The sequence below is a fragment of the Macrobrachium nipponense genome, chromosome 39 (assembly GCF_015104395.2).
Source record: "Macrobrachium nipponense isolate FS-2020 chromosome 39, ASM1510439v2, whole genome shotgun sequence".
NCBI lineage: Eukaryota > Metazoa > Arthropoda > Malacostraca > Decapoda > Palaemonidae > Macrobrachium > Macrobrachium nipponense.
This window is the reverse complement of record NC_061099.1, coordinates 7,002,684-7,020,183: the sequence shown is the minus strand read 5'-3', so window position 1 is coordinate 7,020,183 and position 17,500 is coordinate 7,002,684. Positions and strand designations below refer to the sequence as shown.

The 17,500-nt window shown below is 35.0% G+C and overlaps 3 protein-coding genes across 6 annotated transcripts in view; 2 read left to right on the top strand and 1 right to left on the bottom strand.

Annotated features, from left to right (window-relative positions):
• LOC135210075 (uncharacterized) overlaps nucleotides 1-2,216 on the top strand; it is a 14,192-nt gene extending 11,976 nt beyond the window's left edge. The window contains exon 7 of the transcript XR_010313448.1: nucleotides 2,129-2,216. The gene's annotated coding sequence lies outside the window, so the exon portion shown is untranslated. The remainder of the gene's footprint in view (nucleotides 1-2,128) is intronic.
• The window catches only part of LOC135210078 (uncharacterized), a 14,957-nt gene extending 1,040 nt beyond the window's left edge, over nucleotides 1-13,917 (top strand). For 2 of the 4 annotated variants that reach the window (XM_064242875.1, XM_064242878.1), the window contains 4 exons: nucleotides 323-466; nucleotides 886-977; nucleotides 1,571-1,729; nucleotides 1,933-2,216. In XM_064242875.1, the coding sequence (XP_064098945.1) occupies nucleotides 323-466; nucleotides 886-977; nucleotides 1,571-1,729; nucleotides 1,933-1,989 (452 nt within the window). In that variant the 3' untranslated portion in view covers nucleotides 1,990-2,216. Of the gene's footprint in view, nucleotides 1-322; nucleotides 467-885; nucleotides 978-1,570; nucleotides 1,730-1,932; nucleotides 2,217-11,147; nucleotides 11,375-11,839; nucleotides 11,932-12,450; nucleotides 12,610-13,478 lie in introns of those variants that run through there. The other 2 variants (XM_064242876.1, XM_064242877.1) reach the window with 2 other exon arrangements.
• Nucleotides 1-17,500, bottom strand: part of LOC135210085 (low-density lipoprotein receptor-related protein 4-like) — a 471,815-nt gene that overhangs the window by 225,851 nt on the left and 228,464 nt on the right. The window lies entirely within an intron of this gene.

Genomic DNA, 17,500 nt, shown 5'->3' with positions numbered 1-17,500 from the left:
GCAAGTTGTTTTTTTTTTTTTTAATTAAATTGTAAAATTAATTTCATAAGATATATTGAAATATAATCATAAAACTGTTTTAAACAAATTTCTCTATGCTATGAAGTGACCCTTCGGCTCCTCTATTCTGAGATTCTCTGCTTACCTCCGTGTTTTCCGAATCCATTGATTATCGAGTTCTATTCTCTCTCTCTCTCTCTCTCTCTCTCTCTCTCTCTCTCTCTCTCTCTCTCTCTCTCTCAGTGTTTTCTTAGATACATGGAGAATCTGGCAGTTTTTGTATTCCCCAAAAATATAAAGCTAACCAAACGTGACATTCCAGAAGGCATACTCTGCGCCGCCGACGACATAGAATGTAAGTGCCACAGACTCTTGCGGTCCCCACGCAACCAGACAGAAGGCGCAACGGAAAAAGCTGTTAAAACCTGCGAAGATAAATTCCAGACGAAGGTCCCCACCCCACAAGGTAAACTATTAATTGATTTTTTTTTTTTTATAAATATAATCATATTTCAGAATCATCTGTATGATATCATCCACAGATGTGCTTACAACTGTGCGATATGGTCCACAGATGTACATACATAGAACTGAACGATATGATGCACAAATGTGCATACAACTTTGGGATATGATACACAGTTGCGCATACAACTATGCGGCACAATACACAGATGTTCATGCAGCTGTGTTATATGATGCATTAGTATGCACAGATGTCCATAAATCTCTATACAAATAAATATACTTCCTACAACACGATCGTCTAAACTAAAAAAGAATAAATACGCTCATATATAATCTGATAACTATTGTCGGAATAATAATGAGATAATTAAAAGGAAAAAAATAATGTATATCTTTTCCGGTTACGTATTCCAACAGAGGGTGCACCACGCTATCCACCCAAGCTGGAAGGGATGACACAAGAGTTCAAGGACTGCGTCAGGAGTAACTTCCTCACCAATATAGGAGTTGTGAGTATTAGACTGTATTAGTTTCAAGATTTTAACATGCAATACTCACTTCCAAAAGTTAATCCAACTGCCATCCTCAGGAGTTTGTATTATTATTATTATTATTATTATTATTATTATTATTATTATTATTATTATTATTATTATTATATTATTATTATTATTATTCTCATTATTCATTATTATCATTATTATTATTATTATTATTATTATTATTATTATTATTATTATTATTATTATTATTAAAAAAGATGAACACTGTTGATATGGAACAAGGCCACAAGGGAACATTGCTTTAAAAATCATTCTTATCTCTGTATTTCGTAATACCTTATGTTACCTCATTCTAGTGAACAACATAGCCCAAAGAATGTGGTGTTCATTTGAAAGAGGTAACAGAAGGTATTACGAAATACAGACGGAAGTTAAATAAATAGATAAAAGTGTCAGCAAATTATCAAAATACAAGGAAGATAATTTGAATGCCACGGAAGAACCAGAGGCACATCAAAGTCTGACGATTCTAGAATTATATGCATACCTGAACCCTTTCGTATTGAAAAACCTCAACGGGCGGACTATTGTTTTTGCAGATGAAAAACGGAGTCATCGATGTAGCAGTCATGCAAACCAAGTATAAGGAAAAGATCAACGCTAACAAGAGATCCGATACCACCGACACTCAAGTCCAGAAAATCGTCAATGCTGTTCCTGGCTGCGTCACAAGTAATGGCGGAACAGCTGCTCTCAATGTAAGTGATAGTAATAAGGGCCTATTTATCTCTTGACACTCTGCTTTTTTTTTTTCCCTGGCCTCCACAATCAACTGAGTAGAGGTCAGACAGCGTTCCCGAATATGATACAAAGATAGATTTTTCGATTTAGCTTCAGCTTGATAATACGCTGTACAGAAAACTTGTTATTTTTGCTAATTTGATTTGTCCTCTCTGAACAGATGCGCGATTTCATGAATTGCACCCACGCCGCCTGCGTGACTGCACTGACTGCTTAGTAAGGATTAAATAAGGAGCCTCTCCCACCAAAGTAGGATCACCGACATGAGGGCATTGGAACCTGGACACTGTGCAATGACCTGGCTTGATGCGATTGGTTACTGTTTGGAAGTCTTCAAAATTATCTTGAAAACTTATTTTTCACTATGAACTCATAACTACACAATTCCTATTTGCCACTGTTAAGGTCATTGCTTTTTCAGCTCATTAAAATTTGGCATTATTATTGATATATTTTTATCCTACCCTCTATCCAACATCGAATATATCACTGATGAAAGCGCTCAAACCTACGGGGATGAAAAATCGAAAACAGAACTAACATGAATATCAGATTCCTTGATAACACTCGGTTATTACTGTACAGCTCACCTCCAGTGGAAGTAGACGCAGCAGTTATTTTCCAAAATAGTTGCAAAAAGAAAAAAGACAGTGGAGGGTATATATATATATATATATATATATTATTATATATATATATATATATATATATTACATATATATATATTCATATACATATATAATCTGCCAACATCATAGGCGAAGGAATATACAACTGGATAACTTCCATTTCAATGAATAAAATAATGAATAAAAAATTCGATACATATGGGAAGAGAGACACAGACAAACACACAAATACACAAACGAAGCGTGTATGAATCATGACCAATCTTTTCTATGAACACCATAGTTATGACGTAAGCATTTTCTTTCCGGTTGACAGGGACAATAGGACAATTGCAGGCAGGAAACAGCAAAGATCAGCAGGGTTGAAGTCACAGTACAGAGCGGGAAATGGCACCACCGAAGTTGATCCATTTGGATATGTGGCTTAATCTCAAAACAAGTTTCCGAAAGCTTTCTGAGGACAGCAGTTTCCGAGGTTCAATTCCACAATCTTCGTCTGAGTGGACATTCTGGATTCAAGAATCTACTTTCCTGTTCTGTATAATCAATAAAAGCCGATTATGTAGCAGTGACCTCAAGTCATTAAGCACTTAGATTTTATTTCATAAACCACGATCTAAATAGAATAAAATACCTATAACAAGAAAGGCACATAGAAAGACAAAAACGTGAAAAAGAGCAAAACGCACCGTGCAATCATCCACTGACTCGAAAATAGACCTACTGCCATGAGGTTTATTATTATTCTTATTATTATTATTATTACGAGCAAACTGACCCATCTACGATGGGTGATAAAATACGGGTGCAGAAGTGAAAAATTTATATGTACTATTTGTTCAGCAATATTAAAATAAGGGCGATTTTTATATATACCTACTACAGAACCTCTATCAGTTTGTCCACAACTTAATTTCAAGTTGGCAGAGTCAGTTGCTCTGCTCATCGCCACATACAGTTGGCCATGCGTGAACATGGGTGATGGCAGAAACACACCAACACGATCCAAAGTCTGGCCCTGCGACTTGTTTGCAGTGAATGAGAAGGCCAGGTTGATGGGAAACTGCCTGCACCATAACTGGAACGGAAACTGGTTGTCCGAAGGCATCAGAGGAATCCGGGGGATGAACAGACGTTTGCCGGTGTGAGGGCCCGTTGCTATCACTGCTTCAATTACGTGGGAATTTAGCTCCATAACGGTGTACGTCGTTCCGTTGCAATGTCCATTGGCAGGATCTAAATTCCGAAGCAACATTACCGGGCAGTACTTCTTCAACGTTATTTTGTGCACTGGCAGTCCCGGTGGATTTAAATTATTCAAAATATCTTGCGGATATTGATGATAATTTTCATCTTCTATTGTGCCCGAGCTGAAATATTCGAGACTTTCTCCGGGCAAGTTGTACAGAAATTATGTATAAAAAATCGTAAAGTAACTAAGTCTACGGGAATAACCAGCCTTGTTTCACGGCCAGAAACCGCTCTGTTACAGGGAATCCCTTCTCACCCACACCCCCTACAAAGGAGGGGGGTAGGATGGATGAAACCCCTTTACAAACCATCTTAGGGGTCCCCACCATAACCCTGACAAGTTTCATGCCCATCTGACCAGCTATTTGGCCGTAATTGAATGACAGACAGATAGACAGACAGACAGACAGACATTATGCCCATTATAGTATTATTATTATTATTATTATTATTATTATTATTATTATTATTATTATTATTATTATTATTATTATTATTATTATTATTATTATTATTATTATTATTATTATTATATTATTATTATTATTATTATTATTATTTCAGTAGATGAAACCCATGCACATAAAACAAGCACACCAAAAGGGCCATTGACTCGAAATTCAAGCTTCCAAGGAACGTTAGTTTGAACCTCCCTCCGCAGACTCATCACTGCAGCAGTAACTGATCATGATACAGAGCCAATGTTTTTCATCATCGCCTTGGGGGAGGCAAAAACCCGCGACATCTGAATGGCATGCCACCACAATACCACTACACCAGCGGAATAACTTACTGACCAAGAAAAAAAAAAACATTCAAGGTATGAATCTTAACGGGACTACGGGTTGCATTTCTTATTTCGTAAGTACTTAAAAAAAATAACAATAATTACTTTTCCTCCAAAAACATTAATCTTGGGGAGTATACAAATATGAGATCGAGTGATGAGAATGACCGGCGCAACAAAAACGAGGAATATCAAAGGTCAACTTGACTTCATTGACTTGCATTCAACTGATGTCTGATTAGGGACACCTGCAATGAAAACGGGGTCAAGCAATAACTTCACCCCCTAACAGGAATGCAAAGACACATGAAACCACAAAAAATAATCCTCAAAGTTATAAAAAATAAAAGTGGTTATGTTTCTATTAATATGAAACATAAAACCAATAATTTGATCAACCTATAACTGTATATATCCACAACCTATAACTGTATCCTTGCACAACCTATTACTGCATCCATTCACAATGTGTATATATTATTTGTAGATGAGTTTGATATGCAAGTAATTTTATTTATTTATTTTTAGATATTTCTTATATGAAACTCCTTTTAAACTTATTTATTTATTTTTAGTTTCCCATTTCATTTCATTACGGCGTCGATATCCTAGGTGTTGTGACGCCAGTTTGAAGACATAAATCAATCAATCGATCAATCATCCTCTCCTAAACCAAACACTCAGTTACTCGTCCATTTTCAAGGTGGACGGATCAGGAAAAGTCAACGCCACTGCCGTGGAATCGAAACTAACCGAAATGCTCGACGCTAACAAAGGTGATGACGTCACAGATCCTCAAGTTCAGGGAATCGTCAAGGAAGTGCCTCGATGCATCACGGAGGCTGGCGGAGACAATCTCGAAGTAAATTACTAAGATTAGCCCTCCCTCTCCCGCCCGTCCGCCCCCCCACCCCCTCTCTCTCTCTCTCTCTCTCTCTCTCTCTCTCTCTCTCTCTCTCCTTTAAGCAGTTCCTGTCTTTCTTTCACTGTCTTGGGGAAATTAAAAAATAACCCCAGATTCAACGTCCAAATATATCATAACAATTAGAGATGAAGAACTATTAAGATTGTTGTTGGATTAACAAACGCTAAAATGTATACGTACACTTAATCTTATATTATAAAATCGAATGTTTCTAAATGAAGTGCAAGATGACACATGCCTTGAAAGCAAATAGCAATGTACTTTAAGCTAACATTCATGAATAGCGTCCCACAATACTACATTATACCTGTATCTTCTCGCATCAAAACGTTCTTTGGCAAAAATGGAAATTACACCTCTTGAGAAGTAACTTAATAATCCTATGAACAGAAATCAAATTTTATGTTCTAATTCGCTGTTTCAACTTTTACAAGATGCGAGACTTCCACCATTGCATGAAGGACTCCTGCAGGACTACACTCACCGCTTAGTAAAGAGCACGAGCTTTCCTTCTACAAGGACCATCGGCAATAACACACTGGATCTCTGCTGACCATGTGCAATGACCTGGCTTTGATAGATTACTTACTCTGTTAAAGTATTAAAGTATCTTCATGATGAAAAACAGAACTAGTGTCTCATTACCACTTTCATAAACATGACAATAATACAAACCAGGATTTTGAATCCTTTCGATATTAAAAAAAAAAAAAAAAAAAAAAAAAAACTAAGAGAATGTTAAAAGTAGTAACTTTAAGACGCTTTCTTCCCAGGAAGAATACTCTGCAACCGCTTGATTAAAACGGGCACCTCCGACTATGTTGTTGGCAAACGTCAGCTTGTGAAGGATGTGAAATTTTATAATCAATGAATTTTTTAAATTAAAACAGTTTTAACCTATATTTGTAACCAGCAACACGTTTCGCTCAGAACGATTCCAAAGAAAGTCACGAAGCACTCACACTATTTACCGATGTAAGGGGACTCCAACTGCTAAATATTTCACAAAAGTGAATTTGTTAAAAGGATTTTTTCTAATCAAGACTCATTTAAAAATTAATTTTGGCATCTGAGTTGGACTGAATAATTACTAACAATATATATTAATCACTAAGCGAGGAAAAGGACTCGAAGTGCACAACCCAATGTTCTATCAATGAAATCACGTGACTTGTCTGATTAACACGATTTTCCCTTTTGTTAACAGCTACTAAGCTTCCGATCAGGCTGATGTCAGGTCGGCTTACGGGGAGGCTAATAAGCATGGAAATATGGGCTTTATTTCACTTTGAATACATAGATTAATTCTGAAAATTAATTCCACCTAAGTACAAAGATTTTACAGAAAATATCAATCTTTGTTTGCATTAAAATAACTATTATATATATATATATATAATATAATATATATTATATATATATATATAATATATATAGTAGTATATAATGTAATTTATATCATTATGATATATATATTACTTATATATAGTATATATATATATCCTACATAACATACCTATATATATATATATATATAAATATATATTATATATTATATATATATATATTATATATATAATGTAATTTAGTAATGCTACAGGAAATATAAAGTAGGGAGTACCAAGAGCTTTCGTGTTAATTCAACAAATTTTCGGGGTACAATGCTAAAATCACTGAGAACATCTAACAATGTACGCGTAAAAGCTGAATAAATGGAGACGCAAGTATTCAAAGTCCGGTGAGACGTTCCCTGTGTTTTTAGCATTGTACGTCGAAAATGTGTTGAAAGAACACGAAAGCGCTTTGTACTCCTTTTATTTTTCCTGAGGCCTTACCTAAATATATAGTCACGCGCTATTCAGTGACATATAAGCATCGTGGAGACCACTCGCAGTTTCTTCGACTTCCGACGTCTGTTTCCTGTTCTGATGCCGCTGGTGTATGGTTTTCGCTCTGCCGAACGTCGCCCACAAACAAAAACTTCGTTTTCATTTCCTCAGCCGGTGATTACCTGTTGTGCTGGTTTTAACCGGACTTTGAATATTTGTTGTGTCCGGTTTATCAGCTCTTAAGTTTACTTAGTTAGATGTTCATGGTGGAAAATGTGTTCAAATAACACGAAAGGTCTTGGCACCCCTTCTTTTATTTTTCCTGTGGCCTTAGCTAAATATATTGTCATATGATATTTTGCCACATATAAGTGTGTGTGTGTGTGTATATATATATATATATATATATATATATATATATATATATATATATATATATATATATATATGTATAGAGGGATCCACAGTAATATCCTTGTTTATCTAGATATAATATATTTACAAAGCTTAAAGCTTTCGTCCATCCTCCTTAGTGATCAAGTCCACAGGAGGATGGACGAAAGCTTTAAGCTTTGTATAAACATATTATATCTAGATAAACAAGGATATTACTGTGAATCCCTCTATTGATTTCTAGAAGCACGATACAGTGTTTTTGTTTTGTTTTCATATATATATATATATATATATATATATATATATATATATATATATACATATATATATATATATATATATATATATATATATATATATACATATATATATATACATATATATATATATATACATATATATATATATATATATATATATATATATATATATATATATATATAAAGATTGAACAGATATAGGCAGAGGCAGTGCAACTATCCACAAGCACACAAATCTAAATATACAAATTTGGTGCGGGAAAGAAATATAATAGGTAATTAATGAACAATATGCATCCATGATACTGCAGCTTATGCCTGAACGCTTCCAATAACGGCAGAAAGATTACACGCATTGCCCACACCCCCACAAACAAATACAAACTATTGCCCGTCCCCCTGCCTTCCCCAGTCTCGCTTAGGTACCCAGTACCAAAGAGGATCCTCCGGAACATAACGACTCGAACAGGTATATAAACCTTAGCAACTCACGTCTGTTGCATCCTTTAATTCCTTCAGGAACGAGATCTGTCCCTCTGTGTGAGAAGCTCTAGCAATGGCAGGTAAAGTTGGGTCTCTCTTATTTTTTTATTGATAGAACAGCAAGAGCCGTTGCAGATATTAGAATACTTTTTGACTTTCCACTGTTTGAAAATGTTTTGTTTCCAGCAGACTTTACAAGAGTTTTAGAGTATTTTTATTTTCGCTGTTTTCAATGACGACATCAGGATTTGCAAACGAGAAGAGTAGGCGTAAACTGATCTAAATTCATCACTGTAGTGGCTTGGCTTCTCTTAACAATGGACTTATGTGTCATAGGTATTACTGTCTCCTCAAGGGGCTCACAAAAAGTACAAATGACACCAATGTACGTGATAGCATCTAAACCACGAACGATGATTATTCTTCGCTTAAGTATTTTGTTACTGTATTCCCATTTTGCCTTTGCTAACTTTTGGAAAAATGGAAATCTATTTACTCCATTTTGAAGCCCCTCATTTTCTACCAAGGTTCTTGTTATGATTTTGAGACATCTATTTGAAACACAAAAAGGAAGAAGCATCGAGGTTTTATATTGCTTTTTATTCGTTTAGCTCTTCCATTGGGAAGACGAGGCTTGTGATTGTTTTTCTTATGAAATCCCCTAAGGCTTCTGTCCTTCGTGAGAACTGCATAATGATAATTTTAAACAATCTGAATTTAGCTTATTCGCTACTGATAAATCTCTGCCCTTACCCAATTTGTTTGAGATTTCCTAACCAGCACGATACAAACACGCAAAAAGACAAAACTCCTATAAAAAAAAATTGGATGGTAGTAAATAATGTTTTTGTCAAGAGTCCATCATTTAGGCAGATTTTTATTTTTATAAATATTGTTCAATAAACATAATAGCGTGAGATTTTCTTTTTTATAAATTGGCAAAGGAAAGTTTTCACTTGAAAGACCAACACTTCTAATCGAGCGTCACTGTCTCATTTTCATCTGAGATATATATTACGACTTGAATAAGGCAAAAAATGTTTCGCATTTCGGAAACTGTGGCGCTAAGACTCGCACATTAATTACTACGTACCTAGAGAACTCATCTTTTGGAAGTTAAGGCAGAAATCATCTTACATCTTCGAAGTTGTATCACAGAAAAAGTGTTACATTCTATAAAACAAAACAATGCAAGACTACATATTAGGAGCTGCTTCAATCCTGTTGAATTCTTATGGAAAACTAAAGCTCTAAATCTACTACAATAAACAACTTAAAGCCAGAATGCAAAATTATGCATTACACCAATACCTCAGTCATATTCGTATTTGCACGGAGACTACAACTCGCCATAAAGAAATAATCTTCCTCTTATTAAGTCAGACACTACAACTCGCCATAAAGAAATTTCCTTCCTCCTATTTAGACAGAAACTACAACTCACAATAAAGAAATGATCTTCCTCCTATTAAGTCAAAGACTACAACTTGCCATAAAAAAGGGATCTTCCTCCTGTTTAGTCAGACAGTACAACTCGCCATAAAGAAATGATCTTCCTCCTATTAAGTCAAGACACTACAACTCTACATAAAGGAACGATCTTCCTCACAACAAGTTTCCCTCGTATTTGTTATAGAATACAACTCGCCATAAACCATAATAAACTCAGTAAACAAGATTTGAAGTTCGGCGTTTTTTTATAATTTTTGAAAAATATTCTAAGGTAGCATCACAAATTTTCAGGCATCTGAATAAACACATTTATTATTCTTTATTCTGATTCAATACAGGCTTCAAGAAAATCTAGGATGCATTAAAAACTCATAATGTATATAACACATCTCTTCGACTGAAAGGAAAACCAACCTCGTCAATACTATATTTATCCAGGACGGATAGAATCTGAGATTAAGCATTTTACCAACCAAATTAACCCCTTTCTTTTCTTCTGATAATCCAGCCCACCCTTCAGAACAAATGGGGAGCTACCTTTAATGTCATATTTAGAAGTTCCATGACCAAATAATATATATATATATATATATATATATATATATATATATATATATATATATATATATATATATATATATATATATATATCATATATATATATATATATATATATATATATATATATATATATATATATATATATGTATATATATATATATATATATATATATATATATATATATATATATATATATATATACATGCATACTATTTAAGGGAACTAATTGATTTTTAAATAGATAAAGGTTTCATTGGCTTACCTGACAACAGGCAGCTATACATTATTAATACTACTGTTATAGAGAAATCAAATGTATGTTCCTTCTTTTACAGTCTTTAAGATCAACCTGGCAATAGCCCTTGGGCTTTTGGTTGCTGTAAGCGTTTATGCTCTCCCAAGCAAGAAAGGTATGGAGACAATTCATTTCTTCCAGAAATATTACGGATTATATTTACCACTATCCATGAAATATCATGATATACTTCCTTCCTTTACCAAACCTTATAAATTTCCCTTTTAACAAATAATCATAACAACCTACTTTTATTATTTTTAGCCTATAAAGCAAGTTGTTTTTTATTTAAATTGTAAAATTAATTTTATAAGATATATTGGAATATAATCAATCATTAAGCTATTTTAAACAAACTTCTCTATGGTATAAAGTGACCCATCGGTTCCTCTAATCTGGGAATCTCTGCTTACCTCCGTGTTTTTTTAATCCATTGATTACTGAGTTGTATTCTCTCTCTCTCTCTCTCTCTCTCTCTCTCTCTCTCTCTCTCTCTCTCTCTCTCTCTCTCAGTGTTTTCTTAGATATATGGAGAATCTGGCAGTTTTTGTATTCCCAGAAAATACAAACCTAACCAAACGTGATTTTCCAGAACTACCCTGCGCCACTGACAACTTAGAATGTAAGTGTATCAAACTCTTGAGGTCCCCACGCAACCAGACAGAAGGCCCAATGGGAAAAGCTGTTAAAACCTGCGAAGAGAAATTCCAGACGAAGGTCCCCACTCCACAAGGTAAACTACTAACTAATTTTTATTTTAGTTTGTTTATAAATATAATTATCCTTAAGAAACAGCTGTATGATATGACGCACAGATGTTCATACAAGTATGGGGGATGAGCCACAGATGTGCTTACAACTGTACGATATGATCCATAGATGTACATAAATCTGAGCGATATGACACACAAATGTGCATGCAACTTTGTTATATGATGCACAGTTGCGCATAAAAATATGTAGTACAATACATAGATGTTCATACAACTGTGCTATATAACGCATCAGTATGCACAGATGCCCACAAACATTGAACTCTATACAAATAAATCCATCCCCTTCAACACGATCGTCTAAAATAAAAGATAAATACGCTCATATTTGATCTGATCACTGATGTTGGAATGATAATGAAATAAGTAAAGAAGAAAGATAGTGAATATGATAAAGACTCTTTTCTGGTTACTTATTCCAACAGACGGTACGACAAGCTATCCACCTAATCTGGAAGGTATGACACAAGAGTTCAAGGACTGTGTAAGGAAAAACTTCCAAACCAATTTAGGAGTTGTAAGTATTAAACTGCATTAGCTCAAGATTCTAACATGCAATAATCACCTCCAAAAGTTAATCAAACTGCAATTATCTGGAGTTTGTGTTATTATTATTATTATTATTATTATTATTATTATTATTATTATTCAAAAGCAAAAGACAAACCCTGTTCATATGGAACAAGCCCACAGGGGGTCATTGCTTTGAAATCATGCTTATCTCGGTATTTCGTAATACCTTGTTACCTCTTTCGAGTGAACAACATAGTCCAAAGAATATGGTGTTCATTTGAAAGAGGTATCAGAAGGTATTACGAAATACAGACAGAAGAGATCAGCTATTAGAAAAGAAAAAATAAACTAACAAGTTCAATAAATAGATAAAAGTGTAAGTAAATTATCAAATAACAAGGAGGATAATTTGAATGCACGGACGCACTACAGTTACATCAAAGACTAACGATTCTAGAATTATATACATATCTGTACCCTTTCGTATTGAAAAACCTCGACGGGTGAACTATTGTTTTTGTAGATGAAAAACGGAGTCATCGACGTAGCAGCCATGCAAGCCCAGTATAAGGAAAAGATTAACGCTAACAAGAGAGCCGATACCACTGGCACTCAAGTCCAGAAAATCGTCGATGCTGTTCCTGGCTGCGTCACAAGTAATGGTGGAACAGCTGCTCTCAATGTAAGTGACAGTAGTAAGGGCCTATTTATCTCTTGACACTTTCTGCCTTTTTTTTCTGGCATCCAGAATCAACTGAGTAGAGGTCAGACAGCGTTCTCCATTATGATACAAAGATAGATTTTTCGATTCTGTAAGTAGCTATCAGATTGCATCCCCGAATCATAATATAATAATGTGACTTCCCATTCAACTTCAACTTTCCAAAAATTACTCTATTTTAGTTTCCTTGCCAATCTGTCATTCTTAAATTATGACTTAATAATCTAATTTTCGATACAATACCAACTTATCGACACCTATGCCAAAACCTCCAGTCAAATTGCTACAATAAAAGCCGCCCACTTGTGAACTAGGAACGGAGGAACGACAACATAAATGGTCAATATTCAGTTCAGAGGTTGATTGCTTTGCCGATGTCGTGATGTTTGTTGACCTCATAAATTATCTATTGAAGTGCAAAGTGGAATTCCTCATTTTAAGTGTTCCGGCTTAGTCTATCTGTCCACCCTCAGATCCTAAAGACTACTGAGGCTACAGAGCAGCAAATCGGTAGGTTGTTCATCCACCCTCCAACCATCAGACATACCACATTAAAGCCCTCTAGCCTTAGTATTTTTTTTATTTTTTTAGTTAACGTTAAAGTTTGTCATTAATCGTCCTTCTGACAACTATATAGGAAAGGCCATAACCAGGCAGTGGTTAAAGTTTCATGGGCTGCAGCTCCAGCATTATATCGAGACCACCGAAAGATAGATCTATTTTCGGTGGCCTTGATTATACGCTATACAGAAAACTCGAATGCGCCGATGAAACTTCGGCGCATTTTTTACTTGTTATTTTTGCTCATTTGAATTTTCTTCTTTGAACAGATGCGCGATTTCATGACTTGCACCAAGAACGCCTGCGTGGCTGCACTGACTGCATAGTAAGGATTAAGTAAAGAGCCTCTTCCTTCAAAATAGGATCACCGACATTAAGGCTTTGGAACCTGGACCCTGTGCAATGACCTGCTTTGATGGATTCATTACTTTGGAAGTCTTCAAAAATATCTTGAAAAATATCTTTTGCTATGAACTCATAACTCTACACAATTCCTAATTACCACTGTCTGGAACATTCCTTTTTCAGCTCATCAAAATTTTGGCATTATTATTTCCATATTTTCATTCTACCCTCTATCCAGCATCGAATATATCACTGATGAAAGCGTTCAAACCTACGGGGATGAAAAATCGAAAACAGAACCGCCATTGATATCAGTAATTACTTGACAACACATCTCCAATGAAAGCAGACGCGCTAGTTACTTTCTAAAATAGCTGCCTCCACCCCGCCGCCCCCCACCCCTCCAAAAAAAAAGGACATTTCAGGGGAACTATACAATCAGCCAGCAATAATGGCAAAGGAATATACAACTGGATAACCTCCATTTTAATGAATAAAGTAATTATAAAGAATTCGATACATGTGGGAACAGACACACAGACAAACAGACGATACACAAACGAAGCGAGTATGAATCATGACCAATCTTTTCTATGAACTCCATGCTTATGACGTAAGCATGACGTAAGCATGGGCGTCTAAGTATTACAGCCCGGAAGTATTCAGAAGCTGTCAACAACGGCGTTCAAGTTGGATATCCCCTTTCGCCAAACAACAGCAGGAAGCCAAGCGAGTGATAATCACAAGCTTTCATTTGTTTTTTTAATTTTTTCCTTTTTTTGGGGGGAGGGATGGGAATGGTTGACAGGGACAATAGGACAATTGCAGGCAGGAAACAGCAAAGATCAGCAGGATTGATAAGTCACAGTACAGAGCGGGAAATGGCACCACCGAAGCTGTGACCATAACATATAGGGTAAAATACCGAATGGCCAGCCTCAACCGCAGCGCGACCACCTTCCCGAAAAACTGCTTTAACACGTCCTGTAACCCAGGATTGACATTAGTCAAGAGCCAGCGTCCGTCGAAACAACACCTCGAGACCTCTACTTTCCTCTCTATATAAGTTTTTTCTCCCAAGTCACAAATTAAAGCTATAATTTCCGATTTTCGGGAAGGTGGTCGCGCTATGGTAGAGGCCGGCCATTCGGTATTGTATCCTAATGAAACCTAATTTGAGTTACGCAGTATTAGATCACTGTGACCCTAACATACGTTACAATAAAAAGTCACGCATTGATTCAAGAAACCGCAATTCTTACACTAATAAACATCTTAAGGATAAACACCCCTGCACCATCTTATGCTTAACTATAAATATATTAGTTCTACGTTAGCCGAGTGCATTTCGCGCTCGGCTACCAACCCGGTGGTCCGAAGTACGATTCTCGATTCGGCCAACGCGGAACCAAAGGAATTTATTTCTGGTGTTAGAAATTCTTTTCTCAATACAATGGTTCGGATCCCACAATAAGCTGTAGGTCCCGTTGCTAGGTAACCAATTGGTTCCTAGTCACGTAAAAATATCTAATCCTTCGGGCCAGCCCTAGGAGAGCTGTTAATCAGCTCAGTGGTCAGGTAAAACTAAGATAAACTTAACTTTCATAAATATATTTTAGTATTACTCTCGCTTTCTTTTCACAGTCACTAGTCAGCAGTCAGTATTTTGTAGGAACAGTTTTCTTTAAATATATTAATTTTCAGAGCTTCGTTTTCTTTTAGTAATCTCGTTGGATGGACTATTGCAAAAATGCAATCGATTAATATTGTTTTGCCTGAATTTTGTCTTTACAACGCACCATACATACAGTTCTAAAATATTGCCCAAATGTTTGCCTTTACAGCGTAACATAATGTACAATGTTAAAATGTCTTGAAACCTATAAAATATGATAACTATATTTTCCCTCTACACAAAAATATTACTTATAAGACAATGAGCAAATGATTTAGATATTAGCGTAACACCTCAGGCATTTTAACACACTGTGCATTATTTGGACTAATACATTCGAAACAAATCATAAACTAAATGCATCAGAATCTTCTTCATATTTTCAAACTCTCCACAAAGATTTTAAACGTTTTGCCCAGCAACAATTAGAATGTTCTCAAGTACTTTTTTATTTCTTTGATAAAGAAACCACTATTCTCATATACAAGGAGCAAGTGGTTTCTAAAGCCCCAAAACTAAAACTTGAAATTTAAGTTCAAAATGTTGATAGTCTAGTTGTCTAATAAAAAAAAAATACATCTAATTAATCCTAACACATGGCGGAATTCCGAAAGAACAAGTGAGAATAATGAAATGCTATCTTTATCATGATTTCAGAACGCATAAATCCAGTTAATGGTCAGGAATTGGAGATAAATACTATACACACACACACACACACACACACACACACACACACACACACACACACACACATATATATATATATATATATATATATATATATATATATATATATATATATGTGTACATATATATATATATATATATATATATATATAAAATGCGTGTGTGTGTGTGTGTGTGTGTGCGTGTGTGTGTGTGCTTCAGCTGTTGTTCTGGCTGTTGTTATTGTTGGGGCTAGGAAAGTTCTATGGAAGAGCCTAAAAACGCATAAAAAAAAAGTGCTTTGCGTGAGTTACCAATACAGGAATTTTAGCATAGGATATTTATGATTTATTTTTATTAGACTGAAAATATAAAAAATAAACAAGGTTCATGCTAAACAGTACAAAAAATTATTTATATGAAAAAACCAAAATAGCTTATCTATTTTTTCGTTGGTGAAACAAGGCTCTATTTGACTGTAGATTTTAGCGCGAATTATATATACATACATATATATATATATATATATATATATATATATATATATATATATATATATATATATATTCATACAATGTGTGTGCGTACATACATACATAGAGAGAGAGAGAGAGAGAGAGAGAGAGAGAGAGAGAGTCGGCCATCTTCATTACTGAAGGTTTATGGATGTAAATAAGGCGACCTTGTTTAGAGGTTTGCAAAAGATGAATGGATAATCACCATGTTTGATAAGAAATCATTACCATACCAAGAAAATGACTTAATTATGGTGCCATATACTTATTTAGTCACCACTTAACATACTGGCATTCCAAATCAGAATGTGAAGCTCTTCCTTAATCTAGTTTTACATTTCAAATGATTTCCTTGGTGAAAAAACAAATCTTACTGTAGTTATTCTTTAAAATAAGGGAAGTCATTTTTAAGCAAGGCGTGACCGACTTCCAACTTACTTGAGGTTCAAGCTAAAATCTACAGTGTCAAATAGTGTTGTTTCACCGACGAAAATTAAAGTAAATGCGTTCTATCTTATTAGAAATACTTTTCCTGTACTGTCTAAAATGTAAATTATTAATTTTGTACATTTCCATTCTAATAAATAAAACATAAATATATCCTAAAATTCCTGCAGAAAAAGATGTTTCGAACTGAGTTAATCAATGCGAAACAGCTTTTGCAAACATTTTTAGGCTTTTCTGCCACCCCCCCCCCCCCCCCAAACAACAACAAAAGTTTAGTTTGTAGGATTACTCCCCGAGTAAGCGAAAATTAGAAGCGTATTACGACTGAGCACCTAGAAAAGCATTACATTCCGTACGTAATCCAGGGATCTCCTCAAGGCCTCCTAAAATCTTAATACGTAACCATCAAAATTCCTCAAGGTTAAGGAAAATACAAAAATGAGTAAACCAGTGCAAATATATTTTTTCATACGATGGTGACTATGTAAAACCATTCTCGACATATCAGGAAGTTGCTTAAGGAATATTCAGGTCCTTGGCACGTTGAACGTGCTAAGCTCGCCTTCCAAGATTTCAGTGTTCAATTCTTTATTTTTTCTACTTTTCGATGCGTGTATTTATTGTGCAGTTGGGAAAAGAT